This window comes from Coffea arabica, chromosome 4c (genome assembly GCF_036785885.1).
Source record: "Coffea arabica cultivar ET-39 chromosome 4c, Coffea Arabica ET-39 HiFi, whole genome shotgun sequence".
NCBI lineage: Eukaryota > Viridiplantae > Streptophyta > Magnoliopsida > Gentianales > Rubiaceae > Coffea > Coffea arabica.
This window is the reverse complement of record NC_092316.1, coordinates 48,925,707-48,943,055: the sequence shown is the minus strand read 5'-3', so window position 1 is coordinate 48,943,055 and position 17,349 is coordinate 48,925,707. Positions and strand designations below refer to the sequence as shown.

The 17,349-nt window shown below is 31.9% G+C and overlaps 1 protein-coding gene across 1 annotated transcript; it reads left to right on the top strand.

The window, feature by feature from the left end:
- Nucleotides 1-12,475: 12,475 nt before the first annotated feature.
- Nucleotides 12,476-13,003, top strand: LOC113739278 (uncharacterized). Its single transcript, XM_027266508.2, has one exon. It carries the CDS (start codon nt 12,476-12,478, stop codon nt 13,001-13,003), a length of 528 nt encoding a protein of 175 aa, XP_027122309.2.
- Nucleotides 13,004-17,349: the final 4,346 nt, after the last annotated feature.

Sequence of the window (17,349 nt, the reverse complement as noted above, 5' to 3'; positions counted from 1 at the left end):
TACCAAATACATCTTAGATGTTTCTTAGATATTACCTATACAAAGGGACCGTGTTTGAGACATTTTTTTTGGCCAAACGTTTTGAAAACAGAAAACTCATGTACAAGGCAGATTTGCCTTGAAAATTTGGAAACTTTGGTGATCTGGTTAACCAACTTTCTGTGTGAATTTTTCCATGAAAATTGATAGAGGAATAGCCCTCATACGGTAGTATAATACTGCCAAATTTGGAGTCATTCCGAATTCATTTCGATGCTCAAACAAAGTCCCAAAGTTTGTAAATTGAACCTGAAAATTTGCCTAACCGTCTCAATTTTTCAACAATTTTGAGCCACTATATCTTGGTGCTCAAAAGTCCAATTCTTGTTCCACTTATTTTGTTTTAAACTTTGATTGCAACTCTAGTTGAGTTTTAAATTTGAGAAGCTAGTTCAAATTCTATAAATTTTTCCGAATTTCCAAATTTGGCGAAGAACCAACCTGAAAACTGTCTTGCAAGCCTAAAACAGTAACTTTGAGCCAATTTTTGAATGCCTTCTGTTGGGAATCATGGGAAAGTGTATCCTAAGAACTTTTAGTACTTTGGAAGAAGTTTCCAATGCTACCAATTTTTCCAATTTTGGAGTTGGAAAAAGTGAGATATGATTTTTCAAAATTCTCGTATCAAAACTGAAAATTTTGAAACTTAAGGAAATGGAGTTTTTCGAATTCTCCTTTTCCCCTCGATATCACTTGAACGTTTACAATTGATTTCAAAGATGAAACTCGATTTCTCTTGTGCTTTAAAAACCCCCACTTTTGAGCCTTAATTCGCGAGTAATTTAGGCTCGCTTTCGTAAAATTTTCTTAGATTGTACAAGTGTACAATTATTCGTGATAATTGGGGTTTATACATGATAGTTCACTATTACTTGCTTAGACTCGCACGAGAACCTTCAAGAGGATCCCACGGTAAACGCCTGAACTTCAAGTGACATTTCTTCCTTGTTTATTTGATGAGTGTCAAGTGTATGTAAACCTGATACGTGCTTAATTGTTATTAGTGATTGAAAATTTTGAAAATGCTAAGTCGAGTGTATACTTTACCGCACCCGGTCTCATTTAAATGAATCATGAATGACTTGATTGAAATAAAATGAATGAATCATGAATGATTCGATTGAATTGAAATGATTGAATCATGAATGACTTGATTGAAATGAAATGAATAATTGAATGCATTGAATGATTGAATGAAATGATAAATTATGCTATAGCTGCATAAGTCGATTGGAGCGATACCTCATCGACCACTGAACGATTGTAAGTACCACACCGATTCGGGTGAGAGGTACCTCTCGAGTCGTCTCAGAACCATAAAGTATTCTAAGTCGATTGGAGCGGAGTCTCATTGACCTCTGAACGATAGTAAGTACCACACCGATTTGATGGCAGGTACCTCTCGAGTCGTTTCAGAGCTACAAAATTGAGCGATAGCAAGTACCACACCGATTTGGGTGGGAGGTACCTCTCGAGTCGTTTCAAAAATATAAATGGAATAAGTGAAGTGTTACGAATTTGATTACCTACCCGGGGAACGGGGCGCCATCACGAGAAGGTATTAAATTGAACTTGGGAAAAGCAATTAAAATTTTGCTCCTGAGAGCTCCTGCATCCTACTCAAGTGTGTTTATTATAAATTATGAATTACTTGAATATTATAGTTTTCATTATTATGTAAGTACTATTTTTATTGAACTACGTGTCTTGCATGTTTTCTTGGTCTCACGAGCATTTGCTTACCTTGTTAGATTGTTTTCCTTAACAAGAGCGGATATGGGAGGAATTATGGAGAAGTTTACTTGGTGGCCCATTTGATTAGAATTTTGAATGTATTTGTTTAGACAACTTTTGGAAGTTGTATATTTTGGAAAAAGTAATTGTAAGTTTGAAATTGTGATGTAAGATTGAATATTTAAGCATGAAAATAACTTCGTACTTTTATTCCGATTTCCATTGTCAATATTAGACTTTAAGTTTGAATTGAAATTGTCTCGAGTCCTAGCGAGAGTTGGGCAGACGTCCCGCGGATATCCTTGAGTTCGCCCTTGGGAGAAGCGGGGGCATCACATGCCCAAATCTCAATTAGCCGACCTTGCGACTCGAGCCAGCAAGGACTAGGTCGAGAAACTTGATGAACCATGAGACAACTGTAAGCTTGATCTATTGAGAGATCTTGCTTGGCCTACTCGCATAGTAGTGTCTTTTATTGAAGTGCGGGCCCAATGCGGTGTATGGTGGACGGAACTGTGAAATAAGTGGAGTTCTACGGACTTAAATGCCGACCCGATTGATGGAGTGTCATCGCGAGAAGGTATTCGATCGAGGTTTGGCGAAACAAGTGGAACTTAGGTCCTGAGAACTCCTGTATCCTCATTGAATGTGTTAAATTGAAATTTGTGAATTGTTTGATTGTTACAGTTTGAATTCTTGCTTAAATGTCATTATTATTTGAACTACGTGTTTTTTTGCATGTTTTCTTGGCCTCACGAGCATCCGCTTACCCTGTTAAATTTGTTTTCCTTATCAGGAGCTGAACTGGAAGAGACTATGGAAAAGCCTACTTGATGGCTCTTTTGACTAGAATTTTGGAATATATTTGTCTTGACGTCCCTTTGGGAAGTTGTATATTTTGGAAAGTGAATGTATTTTGAACTTGTAATGTAAGATTGGATGTTTATGTATGAAAATGATTTCATACCTTTATTCCGACTTTCAATATTAGTATTGTACTTTAAATTTGAACTGAAATTGTATTGAGTTCTGGCGAGAGTTGGGCAGGCGTCCCCCTGATACCCTTTGGTTCGCCTTAGGGAGAAGTGGGGGCATCACAGTTTCCCACTCCAATTAAGAGTCCTCCAATTTAAGAATTCTACTCCAATTAAAACTTCTCCAAAATATAGCATCCTCATTCAACTTTCTTGCATGCTCATTCCTTATCTTTTGGTTAACGAAAACAAGAATTTATTATCTCTTTCAACTTTTTTATGGTATCGATTTTAGCTCTTAACTTAATTTTCCTATAGAACATGCCTGTCTATAAACATTTCAACGACAGCTAAATTTCAAACTCGCAAGATTATAAAAGAGGAAACATTTGCTAAGAAAATGAAACGTACACCGCAACGATTCCATACACCAGCTCATAAGGTTTCAACAACTTTGCATTGACGAAAGAGAAATCTCACATTAAATTCGAAGAACAAAATCCCAACTACACCGATTAAAACATCATTTGCATCAAATTAGAAATTCTGGTACTGTTTTTTTTTAAATATTAGCATTTCAACTATAATTTCAAATGTTATTTCCAATACTGGAATATTTTTGATTGATTATTGCTGTTACTATCTTTCATCTTTATATAGAAGGGAAATGTTACGTAATAGGCCATAGTTCTAGAATCATTTTCTCATGATTCAATAACAACTTATTTCAAATTGTAACAGTTAGCATAAAAATTTATTTTATGGTCAGAGAAATAGATGTTCATCACTATTTTTATGCCATCTTTTTCCCTATGGTAGAAGTATTTGTATTTGACTTCTGATGGAACCAAATTTTCTCCACATACAAAGATGATAGAATTTTTCATAAACCGCTGAGCAATTTTATAGATTATATTGTTAGATGATATTTTGAATTAGCGTGGCAGTTTCTCAAGAGCGCATAAAATGAAGTAAGTCAACCAACTCTAAACCAAACTATTATCACCGGGTACTCTTAACTCTTGGACTTGCTTCGCTTACGGATACTAGAGAAGGTAAGTAACTGTCACCTCATATTATAGCAACTTATTAAATTCGAAGGACAAAATTCCAACTACACCGATTAAAACATCATTTGCATCAAATTAGAAATTATGGTACTGTTTTTTCTTTAAATATTGGCATTTCCACTATAATTTCAAATGTTATTTCCAATACTGCAATATTTTTGATTGATTATTGCTGTTACTATCTTTCGTCTTTATATATAAGGGAAATGTTACGTAATAGGCCATGGTTCTAGAATCATTTTCGTATGATTCAATAACAACTTATTTCAAATTGTAACAGTTAGCATAAAAATTTATTTTATGGTCAGAGAAATAGATGTTCATCGCTATTTTTATGCCATCTTTTTTCCTATGGTACAAGTATTTGTATTTGACTTCTGATGGAACCAAATTTTCTCCACATACAAAGATGATAGAATTTTTCATAAACCGCTGAGCAATTTTATAGATTATATTGTTAGATGCTATTTTGAATTAGCATGGCAGTTTCTCAAGAGCACATAAAATGAAGTAAGTCAACCAACTCTAAACCAAACTGTTATCACCGAGTACTCTTAACTCTTGGACTTGCTTCGCTTACGGATACTAGAGAAGGTAAGTAACTGTCACTCCATATTATAGCAACTTGTACTTGCCTAAAAGCACTAAGACTTTCTAAAATAAAATACAATTTGAACGCAAGTGTTTCTTACTTCTTCCCCCACAACTTAGACAACAATAAATTGCTAGAATTCTTTTATAGATTAGTAATTTTTCTATATCGATATGTATTGCAGAGGGGGTTTTAGATAAGATGCTTCCAAAATTGTCAAAAGTTTCAATGCTATTATAATAGAATTTTACATTTTTATAATTAATAAATATTTATCTCTTAACTAACCATATAATTGTACTTACGTTTTCCCCACATTCCCTCCCCCATGTTTCCCACTCCAATTGCCCTTGAAAATAATCAAGTACCAAAATAATATGCTTTATCAGATGGGCAGCCAATTTGATAACGTGCTAGAAATCAATAAGAGTATGCATGTTTCAGTCCTGACGGAACCTTGAAGAGCAAGTTACGAGCCCATAAAAGTCCCTCCCCCCAATGTTTCCCACTCCAATAAGAGTCCTCCAATTTAAGAATTCTACTCCAATTAAAACTCCTCCAAAACATAGCATTCTCATTCAACTTTCTTGCATGCTTATTCCTTATCTTTTGGTTAACGAAAACAAGAATTTATTATCTCTTTCAACTTTTCTATGGTATCGATCTTAGCCCTTAACTTAATTAGCGTGGCGATTACTTAAGATTACATAAAATGAAGTAAGTCAATCAACTCTATACCAGACTGTTACCACCGCTAGGGTTGCAAACGAACTGAACCGCTTGCGAGCAGTTCGAGTCGAAACCGAGCTCGAACTCGAGTTCAAAATATTAAACTCGTTAGCTCGCGAGTTCGAGTATATATATATATATATATTTTAAGTATATATATATTATTTTAAGTATATATATATTTTTATTTTAATAGTAAAATTACATATATATCCTTAATATTTTATTATTTATTAAGAAAACATATTATTTTATTTATTTTTTAAAAAATAAAATAATTTTTATTTTTATTTTTTCGAGTTCGAGTTTTAAATTGTCCGCTCGTCGAGTTCGAGTTCACTAAAATTAAGTCAAGACTCGACTTAATTAGGCCAAAACTCGACTCGACTCGACTCGACTCATTTGCAACCCTAACCACCGCGTACTCTTAACTCTTGGACTTGCTTCGCTTACGGATACTAGAGAAGGATAAATAACTGTTATTCCATATTATGACAAGTTATACTTGCCTAAAAGTACTGAGACTTTCTAAAACAAAATACAATTTGAACGCAAGTATTTCTTACTTCTTCCCCCACAACTTAGACAATAATAAATTGCTGGAATTCTTTTATAGATTAGTAATTTTTCCTATTATTATAGATTGCTGAAATTTAGACAAATTAGCAATTCTTTTATGGATTGTTGAAACTTGGACAACTTAGCAATTTTATAGATTAGCAATTTTTCGTATTATTGTAGATTAGCAAACTGGAGAAACTGAACATGAGCTAAATCATCAATTATACAAAGAAGGCTGTGAAAATTCTCTACAGAACTAAAGTCACAGCGACCATGGCAAAGGCCTATTTACTATTTTTCTTCTTTCAAGTCCAAAGGAAAAAATGGGGCGAAGCCAGGGAAAAGGCTGAGTGATATGACATGAAAGAAAGTTTTGGTTCACTCCATCTTGTCTGAATTTTGCTGACATGTTTGTTTTTCAAGATAAGGACAAGAAATAGAGCGGTAGAGTGCATGACTAAATTTATATGCCAACCTTTTTCCCCTTTGCCTCTAGTCGTTGGTAAGAGCATATGCAAATAACTAGCATATTAGTGATTAAGCTTTCTTATTGAGGCCCATCTATCTCCAGTAAACAAATGTTATTTGTACTCAACAAATTTTCATTCATCTCCATCCATTTCATAAGATCGTCAAATCTTTCAACAAAACACTCTTGCATCTTAGTTTCGGTAAGGTAAATTATGTAGGTGCTCTAAATCTATTTAGTAGCGTCTGAGTTTCTACATACTGGTTGGTAATTTTCCAACTGGGATTTTCCTAAAAAAACTACTTCTTAATCCAAATTTAGAAATTTTCAACAGTGAACACAAACTGATCATTTTGTTCATAAAAAAAGTTTCAAAACTATATACCCTGACAGAAATATACGAAGACAAACTCTAGCCACGTGCATGTTAGCGGTTTTAGCCGCGTACTTCAAATTACTACATGTATCCTCTCGTTATAGGGATTACTTTATTAACTATAGGTGCTAACAATAATTCTATTGATTCGTAATTTACATTTGATTACAATACAATTTTATATTTGGCTATTGATGCTATTTCTTCTTTAACTATTGTATTTCTTTGGTTAACAATTCTCATAAAATGGATCACATCATTACACATAACACAAATACAAAAACTATTGATTCTTAGATGGGCTCGTAAGTTGTGCCTCTCCTCAAGTTCGACAGCCATCGACATCACCAGTGATTCTGCGTGATCATGGTAAATATAAAGTTTTTATATCATCAAACTCATCTTGCAATTACACTTTTTTACTGCACTATCCTGCTACATCAACTATGTATATGACATAATATTAGATGGAATACATAATGACTCATTAATTAATGAAGTTTCCCTCACACCAACGTCGTCATGTAATGGCCATGATGATAATAAGATCTAGCCTTCTTGCTTATTTTTAATACATAATTAACCATTATCATTGCATTTCAACTCTTTTAATGCAACTTCTACCTCTTATTTCTATATTTACTGTTCATGATATAATGTTCATGAATTATTAAAATTATGCAGACTCATCTGAAGAATTTGTTCTTGCTACCAAAATGTTGTGCCTATTAACATAGTTACAGCAGAACAAATTGGTACGCACGATGTTGTATTTGCTAACATAGTTATAGCAGAACAAATTGGTAATGTTTCCATACTTTTCTCATGTAATTATATTTAATACTTTTTTGAATTTGATCTTAAGTATACAAATTAAGGGTGTTCATGGATCAAATAATCAATTCATTTCCAATTTACCTAACCATACCTTACCTCAATTCAAATGGTTACTAAGTGATCGGTTAACGTGTAACATAGGGCCAGATTTACAGGGTAACATGTCCTTCTTCCAAGAAAAAGAAAAAGATTTAGACTGACAAATCCAAAAATACAATAGTTTTCAATTGAATAATATTATTTAATTTTACAGCTCTACAAAGTCATTAATATGAAATAGGCTTGCAAATCAAAAAATGCAATAATTTTCAAATCAATAATATTGTTTAATCTTACAAATCTAAAAAATCATTAACATAAAATAGACTTGAAAATCAAAAAATATAATATTTTTCAAATCAATAATATTGTTTAATTTTACAACTCTAAAATATCTTGAGTATAAAATAGACTTGCAAATCTAACAATGCAACATTTCCAAATCAATAATATTATTTAATCTTACAACTCTAAAAAATCATGAATACAAAATAGAATAAAAACACATTAAAATACTGAATATTTAAAAGATTTGTTCTTATTTTGTCCATTTGTTAGCACCTATCATTTTTTTAATAACGATAGTAGGTTACTTCACTACCGAATACTCAAGACTTAAAAGATTGAAAATAAAATAGTTATTACAATTCTAAGTGGATAGAATTTATGAAAAATGAAAAATAAGTTATAACAATATATAAAAAATTAGACTTATAGATTAAGTAAAATTAGTGACTATGAATAGAGAAAGTGAAAAATGTAAATGATAGTTAAGATTAGCAACAAATGAAACAAAATTTATAAATAGACAAAAATATAGTAGTATAATAAATATAAATAATAGTGACAAATGTGAATTGTGCAACATATAAATGAAAATATATGTTAATATATTAGTTTAAAAGTATTAAAAAATGCATATTGGTTCTCTTAATTGAAATTATTAATCAATTAATAATTAACTATTGTTTCATATTTGAGTATCGATTCCACTAACTAACCTTACATGATGAATAATTATATACGTGGATTCGAGTAACTGTAGCTTCTTAAAATTAAAAATCATAATCGATTTATCAGTTTTGACCATTTCATTAGTCATCCTATTTATCAATTTTCAGCAATTTGATTTTCTCAATTACCCATTTTTCGATTCTTATAGAACACCCCTTACACAAAACACTACTTCCAATGTTTCAACATAACAAATTTACATTACATCATTGACACATTGATAGTTATATGCATCTAATATACAATACTTATTTCACTAACCAATTACATTAAATAGGTCCAAGACGATGTCCATATCATGTCAGAAGAAGATGGATGTTTGGTCCAAGAATGGTTATCTGTTAGAAATGTCAATCTCTAATGTGGGTGGAAGAAAGAGTTAGAAATAGTACAACACAAGATCCAAAATTCAATTTGTTTTGTCAAGATGGAGACGTTGTTTTACCTCTACTGCCTGAAACTTCTCAGTTTCTAGAATGAGTACTTGCTACTCCAAATTTGAAGAAAAAAATTTGATTGTTGAACTCCCTATTTGGATTTACATCTATGGGAGGTAAAATAGATCATTCAGAAGTTTATTCTGTGGGACCATATTCATTTTGAATTAGTGGAAAAAATTTTCATTTAATTGGATGTCTCCTACCACCTGTTGGAGAATTAGGTAGATTCATACAACTGTATATTTTTTATACCAATAATGAGTTACAAAATCGTATGAATCTTTTAATAGTCATGATGACAACCCAATTGGAGTTGATGCATCCGTAGTTGAGAGGTTACAGAATATGTTAGATGAGATCAATCCATATGTACAAGTATTTCGGAATGCTAGAGATATGCTCCAAAATCAAAATGTTCCGAATCTTCAAGTACAAATAATTTATACTCGAGATGATAGACAATATATCCAACCAACTGCTGATGAAGTTGCTATTTTGATAATAGGTGAAGATAGTGGGCATATTACATATCGTGATATTGTAGTTATTACTCGAGATGAAAATTTGAAAAGAATCAAGGAGACTTATCCATCTTACATGTCACTATAATATCCTTTACTATTTTCCTACGAAACAGATGGATGGCAATGTGGCATAAAGTTTTCACGCTCTTCTACTAAGAAGAGACAACTTGTTTCAATATGTGAATTTTATACATTTCGAATTCAATTTTGATACAATGAAGGTCATACACTTCTGTAATGTGCTAAACTATTCCAATAATTTGTTGTTGATTGCTAGGCACCAATTGAACACGACAGATTAAATTTCATGAAAATCTATCAATCTACATTGCGGGCTGATGTATATCAAGATTTGAAAGATGTTGCTAAAGATACAGATGCATCGGTAGTTGGAAGGAGAATTGTTCTACAACCATTATTTTCTGGTGAAATCTGAAATTTGGTACAATATTTTCGAGATGCAATGGCAATTTGTAGGAAAATTGAAAATTCAAATCTTTTTATTACATTTACCTGCAATCCAAATTGGCCAGAAATTAAATAAGTTGACAAAAATATCGGGACAAAAAGTTGAAGACAGACCCAATATTACTGCTCGAGTTTTCAGAATAAGACAAAAAATTAATGAATGTTCTAAAGATCAATAATCTATTTGGAAAAGTACTTGTAGGTAACAATTTCACTTTATTTTCAATTAAAATTTTTTTCTCATTTTATTATTCTTATATATGCTACAGAACATCTCTGTATACGTGCAGACATTTCTGTCATTAAATTTCAAAAACGTGGTTTGCCACATACTCATATTACTCTGACATTATTTTCAAATGATAAACCACTTACTCCAGAACAAATTGATGATATCATTTGTGCTGAAATACTAGATAAAGATGCTGATCCACTTGCTTATGATAAGATTATTAGGTGTATGCTTCATGGATCCTGTGGTTATACTTATCCAAATGCTTCATGTATGGTGAATGGAAAGTGTCCTAAATACTATCCAAAAAAATTCTGTAATGAAACTACAATCCATGAAGATGGATTTGTGACATACAGGCGTCGAGATAATCCATCTAAGAGGGTGACCATCAATGGTTTCACATTTGACAATAGATGAGTTGTTTCTTATAATCGAGATTTAATTGTCATGTTTGATGGCCATATCAACGTGACTAAAGTCGCACGACTAGAGATCACTAAATTTCTGTACAAATACATGAATAAAGGGGTTGATAGAGCAAATGTGCAGATTGAGAATAGTGTTTTACACTCAAATGAAGGTGGGTATCATCGTTATAGAAGTGTTGACAAGATTAAACAATATCTCGATTATCGATATTTATTGCCAATTGAATCATGTTGGAAGATATTTGATTTTGAATGCAAAGGTAATATCCATCTGTGATTAGATTGAAATATCATCTTCTAGATTATCAATCTGTGATTTTCAACGATGATGATCATTTTTATGATGTTCTTGATCATGAAAATATACATGACACCATGTTGACCAAATGGTTCGAAACAAATACAAATAATATTTCGATTATAAATTTAACATTTGTCGAGTTTTCAAGTAAGTGAATCTGGAAGCAAAACATACGACAATGGGAGCTCAGATTGAGTGATAAGTGCATTGGACGACTGTCATACGCACATCCTCACTGTGGCGAATGCTACTATTTGCAAACGTTACTTCATAAAATTCATGGAGTTCAAAGTTTTCAACATATTCGAACTATTGATAGATTTGTACATCCAACTTTTAGAGTAGCATGTGCAGCACTTGGTCTTCTAGATGATGATAATGAGTGGAATGAAGTTTTGACTGAAGCATCTATATGGGCATCCACAAAAAAGTTGCTAAGCATGTACTATACTATACTTATGTACTCTGAAGTAAGTAACCCCTTCAATATATGGCAACGTCAACGGAAAAATATGATAGATGATTTACTTTATCAGATCAGAAGGGACATGGAAAATCTTCAAATTCGTATAGGTGATGATGAGTTACAAAATTTGAGATTAGTTGAAATTGAACTTATTTTAAACAAAAGTAGTTTCTCTTTACGAGATTTTTCACCGATGCCATTACCATCTTTTCAAAATACTCAGTTCTCCATGAATAGGATGATAAGAGAGGAATTTGATTATGATTTTATATCAGAACAGCAGTTATTCGATGATTTGTATGCTGGATTAAATGAGGATTAATTAAATGCATATCATATTATTATGCAATCATACACACAAAATCATGAAGGACTTTTTTTTGTATATGAAGTGGTGGGACCTGTAAGACTTACTTATGGAGAACATTGATTGCTCAAGTTAGATCTCAACGAAAAATTGTTCTTTTGGTTGCGTCGTCAGACATTGCTGCAATACTGTTATCCGGTGGAAGAACAGCACATTCACGATTCAAAATTTTCGTTTGGATGAATTATCCAGTTATTCGGTTAATAAAAATTCTGATTTGGCTAAACTAATTAGAGAGGCATCTCTAAATATTTGTGATGAAACTCCAATGGCACATCGATACAGATTTGAAACTGTGGATCGTACATTAAATGATATTCTGATATTCAATGATAATCATTCTGAGAATCAGATTTTTGGAAGAAAATTATTTATTCTTGGTGGTGATTTTAGGCAAACATTACCTATTGTTCCCGAGGGTAGAAGAGAATAATCTCCTATTTGGAATCACTGCACAATGTTGCATCTCAAAACACATATGCGAGTGATGGGTTTGAATCTTTCTCAAAAGATGCATAGACAATTAACATGATTTGCAAATTGGTTGCTGTCAGTTGGTGAAGGAAAGATACGTGGAATTTCACTTACAGAATTTGGGGAAGCAAATTGGATACAGATACCATATCAATTTCTCATAAAAATGACAGTGAATCTTTAACAAAGTTAGTAGATTCTGTCTATCCTAATTTGAGAAATTCGTATAATGATAGTAGTTATCTCAGAGAACGTGCTATTTTGGTTCCAAAAAAAGTGATGTTGATAAATTAAATGACAAGTTGATGTCAATGCTTCCCAGTCAATTCCGCACATACATGAGTGGTGATGCTTTTTGTGCCACCGAAGGAGACATTTGTGCCACCGAAGGAGACATTGTTGAAAACATGAATCCTCCTAAAGTTCTGAACTCATTGAATTTTCCTGGACTTCCAAATCATCGTTTGGAATTGAAAAAAGGAGCACACATAATTTTTTTGAGAAATCTTAATCAGTCAAAGGGTCTTTGCAATGGAATGCGACTTATCTTTACCAGATTGGGAGATAAAGTCATCGAAGCAGAAGTTATGACAGAATCCAATATTGGAGATTTATTATTGATATTTCGAATCTCTTTAACACTTCAGAGTATACGCACTCTGTTCCCAATTAAAAGGAGGCAATTTCCAGTGAAAGTAGCATTTGCAATGACTATTAATAAAAGTCAGGGTCAAGCATTGAGCAATATTGGCGTTTACCTTCTTGAACCTGTTTTTTCTCATGATCAACTTTATGTTGCTCTTTCCTGTGCTACTTCTCTATCTGGATTGAAAATACTCATTGTTAATAGAGATAGTGATCCATGAAATTACAAAAAAAATATTGTATATCAAGATGCTTTTGAGAATCTTTCATAAATTGTACACTATTTTATAATAAAAATTTGTACTGTATTTCCTTCATATTTTATGTATTGTAAATAAATGACACTTTGATATTTAGTTTTAACATTTGCATTTTATTTTACTGTCTTCATCAGCTATAGTTGCTAAATAATTAATCAGTATATTATTTAATGTTTACAGATATTCGATATACACCTCTGATTTCTCTGAACCTTCAAAGATGTACATGGCATATATAGGTTAGATTATTTAGATTGATTGATATGATGATATTTGGAGTTCTTCAGCGTTCAGGGTGCATCAAAATGCTTTTTGTTGATGATCAGGTAATCATTCAAATCATATCTTACTTATTATGTTGATTTTTAATATTTACTAATTTTTTAAAAAAATTATCAGAAATTTGTCATGCAAGGAATAATAAGAGGCAGTAGTATGTTCATTATTTTCAGAGAATACCTCCGTAAAGGTCAGATATATTTGTTTTAGAATGTACATGTAATCTCAGCAGATACCAAGTACCGGATGGTTGCACAATCATCTAAAATCTTGACTATTTTTGTATCATTTTCAAATGAAAAAAAATCCTTTTGTAAAGATGAAGAAAAAAACTATAATTTTTCTCCTATTTACTATGGCGACGAAGAATCAAATTATCACTATATTTATTCCTTTTTCTACTTTTTCTTCCAAGTGCAGGATAACCCCAAGGGATTGTGGGTTTTTTTTCTACCAATTGGAGCTCTCCCTTCCTCCATGGCGATGGTCTATAGGGTTCATAACTACTCCTCTTACTACAGGACGCTTACCTAGGCAACGCTTAGATCCGGCTCTACCCGTACTTTTCTGGTTCACCCCAATATTCCCTACTTGTCCGACTGTTGCTGAGCAGTTTTTGGATATCAAACGGACCTCCCCAGAAGGTAATTTTAATGTGGCCGATTTTCCCTCTTTTGCAATCACGGGGGATACTATTAGTTGACAAAAGATTAGTTAACAAATCCCAACTTATTTAAAATTTTTTATTTTTAGAGAACTTAGATTTGCACTAAACAAAATTTTGTTAACACAATTTGAGAGTAGCTCGATTCATATTGTGGGATAAATTTGCCTAATGATGATGGTGAACAATTATATCAGTCTGCTACAAAAAATAATATGTTACTAACATGTGATATTTGTGTACGAAATTTCAGAGGTAAATCAATTGCTTTTAGTTATAATCTATATAATTTGAATAGTTTTTGAGCAAATATAACCATACTATGCAAGACCATCATTTTGTATAATTGGAGCTAACAAATTGTATATCAATCACAATTTAGATTTTGCTCGATACCTGTGCGGTTGGTGAGTTCTATCAGTAACACTCTATCAAACTATTAATGTTGTTTCGTACTCTTGTCAATATGTATTTTTAAAAATTGTAGGTTTGAAAATGATACATGTGTCCGAAAGTTAGTTACGTGATTGAGGTCAAGCAATTTTACAACATCACAAGCATTGTCGATATCAAATTCAAAGAGAATATGGATATTTGAATATACAATCATGCCTACGGTAAACTTACTCCATTTTAGTTAATTACTGAACAATTTTTTAAAATTTATAATCATAATTTAAATCTTCTTTCATTCTTACTAGGTTAAATATTTTCGAATACTTACTTACATCTAGAGCATTAACATAGAAAACATTTTCTATGATCTATGCAAAAATTGTGGACAACTATGTGAAGGTCATTTTTCAAAAACAGTGTGTATGCATTGTAATGACGTGATCGACACTGTTGTTAGGTAATTAATTTCATTTACCTTTAATTTCAACATATTTTTCTGTATTGTATATAACATTTTATTTGTCAAACAGGTATAATCTTAACATATAAATTAGAGATTCCAGTGGTAACATGCATCTTAATCTACAAGATAGACATGAACGATTCATATTTTGTTGTAATGCTTCTTATCTCAGAGAATTACAAAGGAAGGTAGAATTTCTTGATATATATTTATTTTTTATAATACTATTTATAAACTATGTAAAAAAAATATAATTTTGAATTTCGTATGTACTTAATTCTCAAGAAAATCGTGATAGATTGTTCAACCAACAAATCAATTCATGCAAAGATCGTGTATTTTCATTTGTAGTATGCACTCCACAAAATTCAATAGAATTAATTAAATCATCAATTTTGGCTTTCGTACTAAAAATTAATTAGTGTGAAGAATGTTCGCACCTTCATGCAAGATTATCAAATTGAATACATAATATTTGTAAATATTTCATTTTAACAACATTCAATTGCATTCATTTTTATTCATATATCATTCATTTTCTAATATAAATTTCTATTATTTTTTTAGGATCTATCTTCCAAAAAAAAAGCAGTCCTTGAATGATATACACATGCTATCATATTTCAAGCTATTATTAGATAGATATTACATTTTAATTGTATTGATACAATTTTTTAACCTTTTTTTATTCACCCTTTTATTTTCATTTTTTTTCAATAAAATCAGCACCGTACGTAACATGGATATTCACACTAGCTCTATGCTTATCATACAACGTTAAATTTATCCTAATCATATAAGAATGCAAAACTAATTCTATCCTAGTTGTACAAAGAAAAGATAGGGACATAATTAATGCGCCTCGTGCTCTTAGATTTCAAAATAACTTGCCCATTAAAGAGGGGGAGCGGGGAATGTATTTTATTTGCTACATATATCATCAATCCTCTTCCCAACTTAGTAGTTGGAAATAAAATCCCTTTTGAAGCATTTTTTGGCAAAAGCATAGGAGAGAAAAAATAGGAATGGTATACGCTAACAACCTTAGTGCAATCCATTATTTTAGAAGAGAACGAAATTCCGACTAGATTGCTTTAATTTTTTTTATTTTTAAAAAAAGGGTGTTCAAGAAATAGAATTTTGACTAATTCGATTTGACACTTTTCGCTCATCTTCAAAACGCTAGATATGGGAACAAGCTTAGCTATGTCAATCTCAAATTAAAAATAAATAAAATAAGGACCATTTTTCTAATAATAAATTCATGTTGTGCAAAAGCTTCTTAATTTTGTTATTACTTTCTTAACTTGGCTTGGTAGTACATGTTTCTTATGCTCAAAATTAAGGACCTCGATTCCTCTCAAAGATTAATGTGATCTGGATCTTATCCTCTCATTTGCTCGACTAAAATAAGGATCATATCATCGTACTAAAACAAGGATCTCATTTGCTCATAAGGATCATATGTGGAGATTGGTTAAATCATACTCCTTTTGACTTTTAGCGCAGTTGGAGCATCAGTGAATGGAATTTATAAACTTTTAAAGGCTGTATTGGGTAAGACAGCAAAAGTAGGGATTTCATGGGCAAAGAGCTCGACAGGACAAATGCTAAATTCTCAAATGCAAAGATAATCTCCAATGTGCTTACACTCTCAAAAAATTCAATGCATCATTCTCGTTTTACTATTAATGCATCAATTTCATTATGACAACTTGAATTTTATAGCTGAATGCTGAACCTTAATGTGATTGTGATTTTTGAGCCTGTTTGAGGCCTGTTTCCTTTGTTTGCCAGTTCAAAGTACTACAGTTCCATTACTCAAGTCTCCAGCACATGAATCCCTCCTTAAAAAAAAAAAAAAAAATTAACGTAGAACAGTGGTTGCTTATTAAACTATATAACAACAGCCAAATCGTACAAAAATTGCAACCATACCTGCCCTAGCTCTGATCTGGTGGAATATGATTCTTAGACTTGTAAGGCGTTAAACATTCAAGACTTTTTCTCTCAGGTACAATGTTCCCAGACTTTGGGAACGCACCGAAAAGCATGCAAATCTTGGCATTGGAAGGCATGCAAAACTAAGCCTTTAACTCTTCTATCAACTTTATTAATGCAAAACCTCCTCCATGTGCACTCAAAAACTTTTTATTACACTAAATGATTTTTTGAGCAAAATAAATAAATTAACTAAATGATTATATGAGTTAAACAACTGGTAGCCCTATGTTCCAATATTTGGGGCACATGAAATCAATTTGAAAAGGATAAAGGTCCTATGTTCCTAGTTAGAACATGCGTAATTTATAATTATAACTAAGAGCTCCTACTGTCTATTTTATACAGGAATGGCTTACTAGAATGGGTTTCAGACGACCCATATTAAAAGAAGCGAACTAAAATCCTACTAGATTACTGGAAGAAACCTGAATATAAAGAGTGAGCATTCCAGAGTTAAAATGTTTTCTGATTGATTGATTGTGCCAGGAATAAACAAAATGG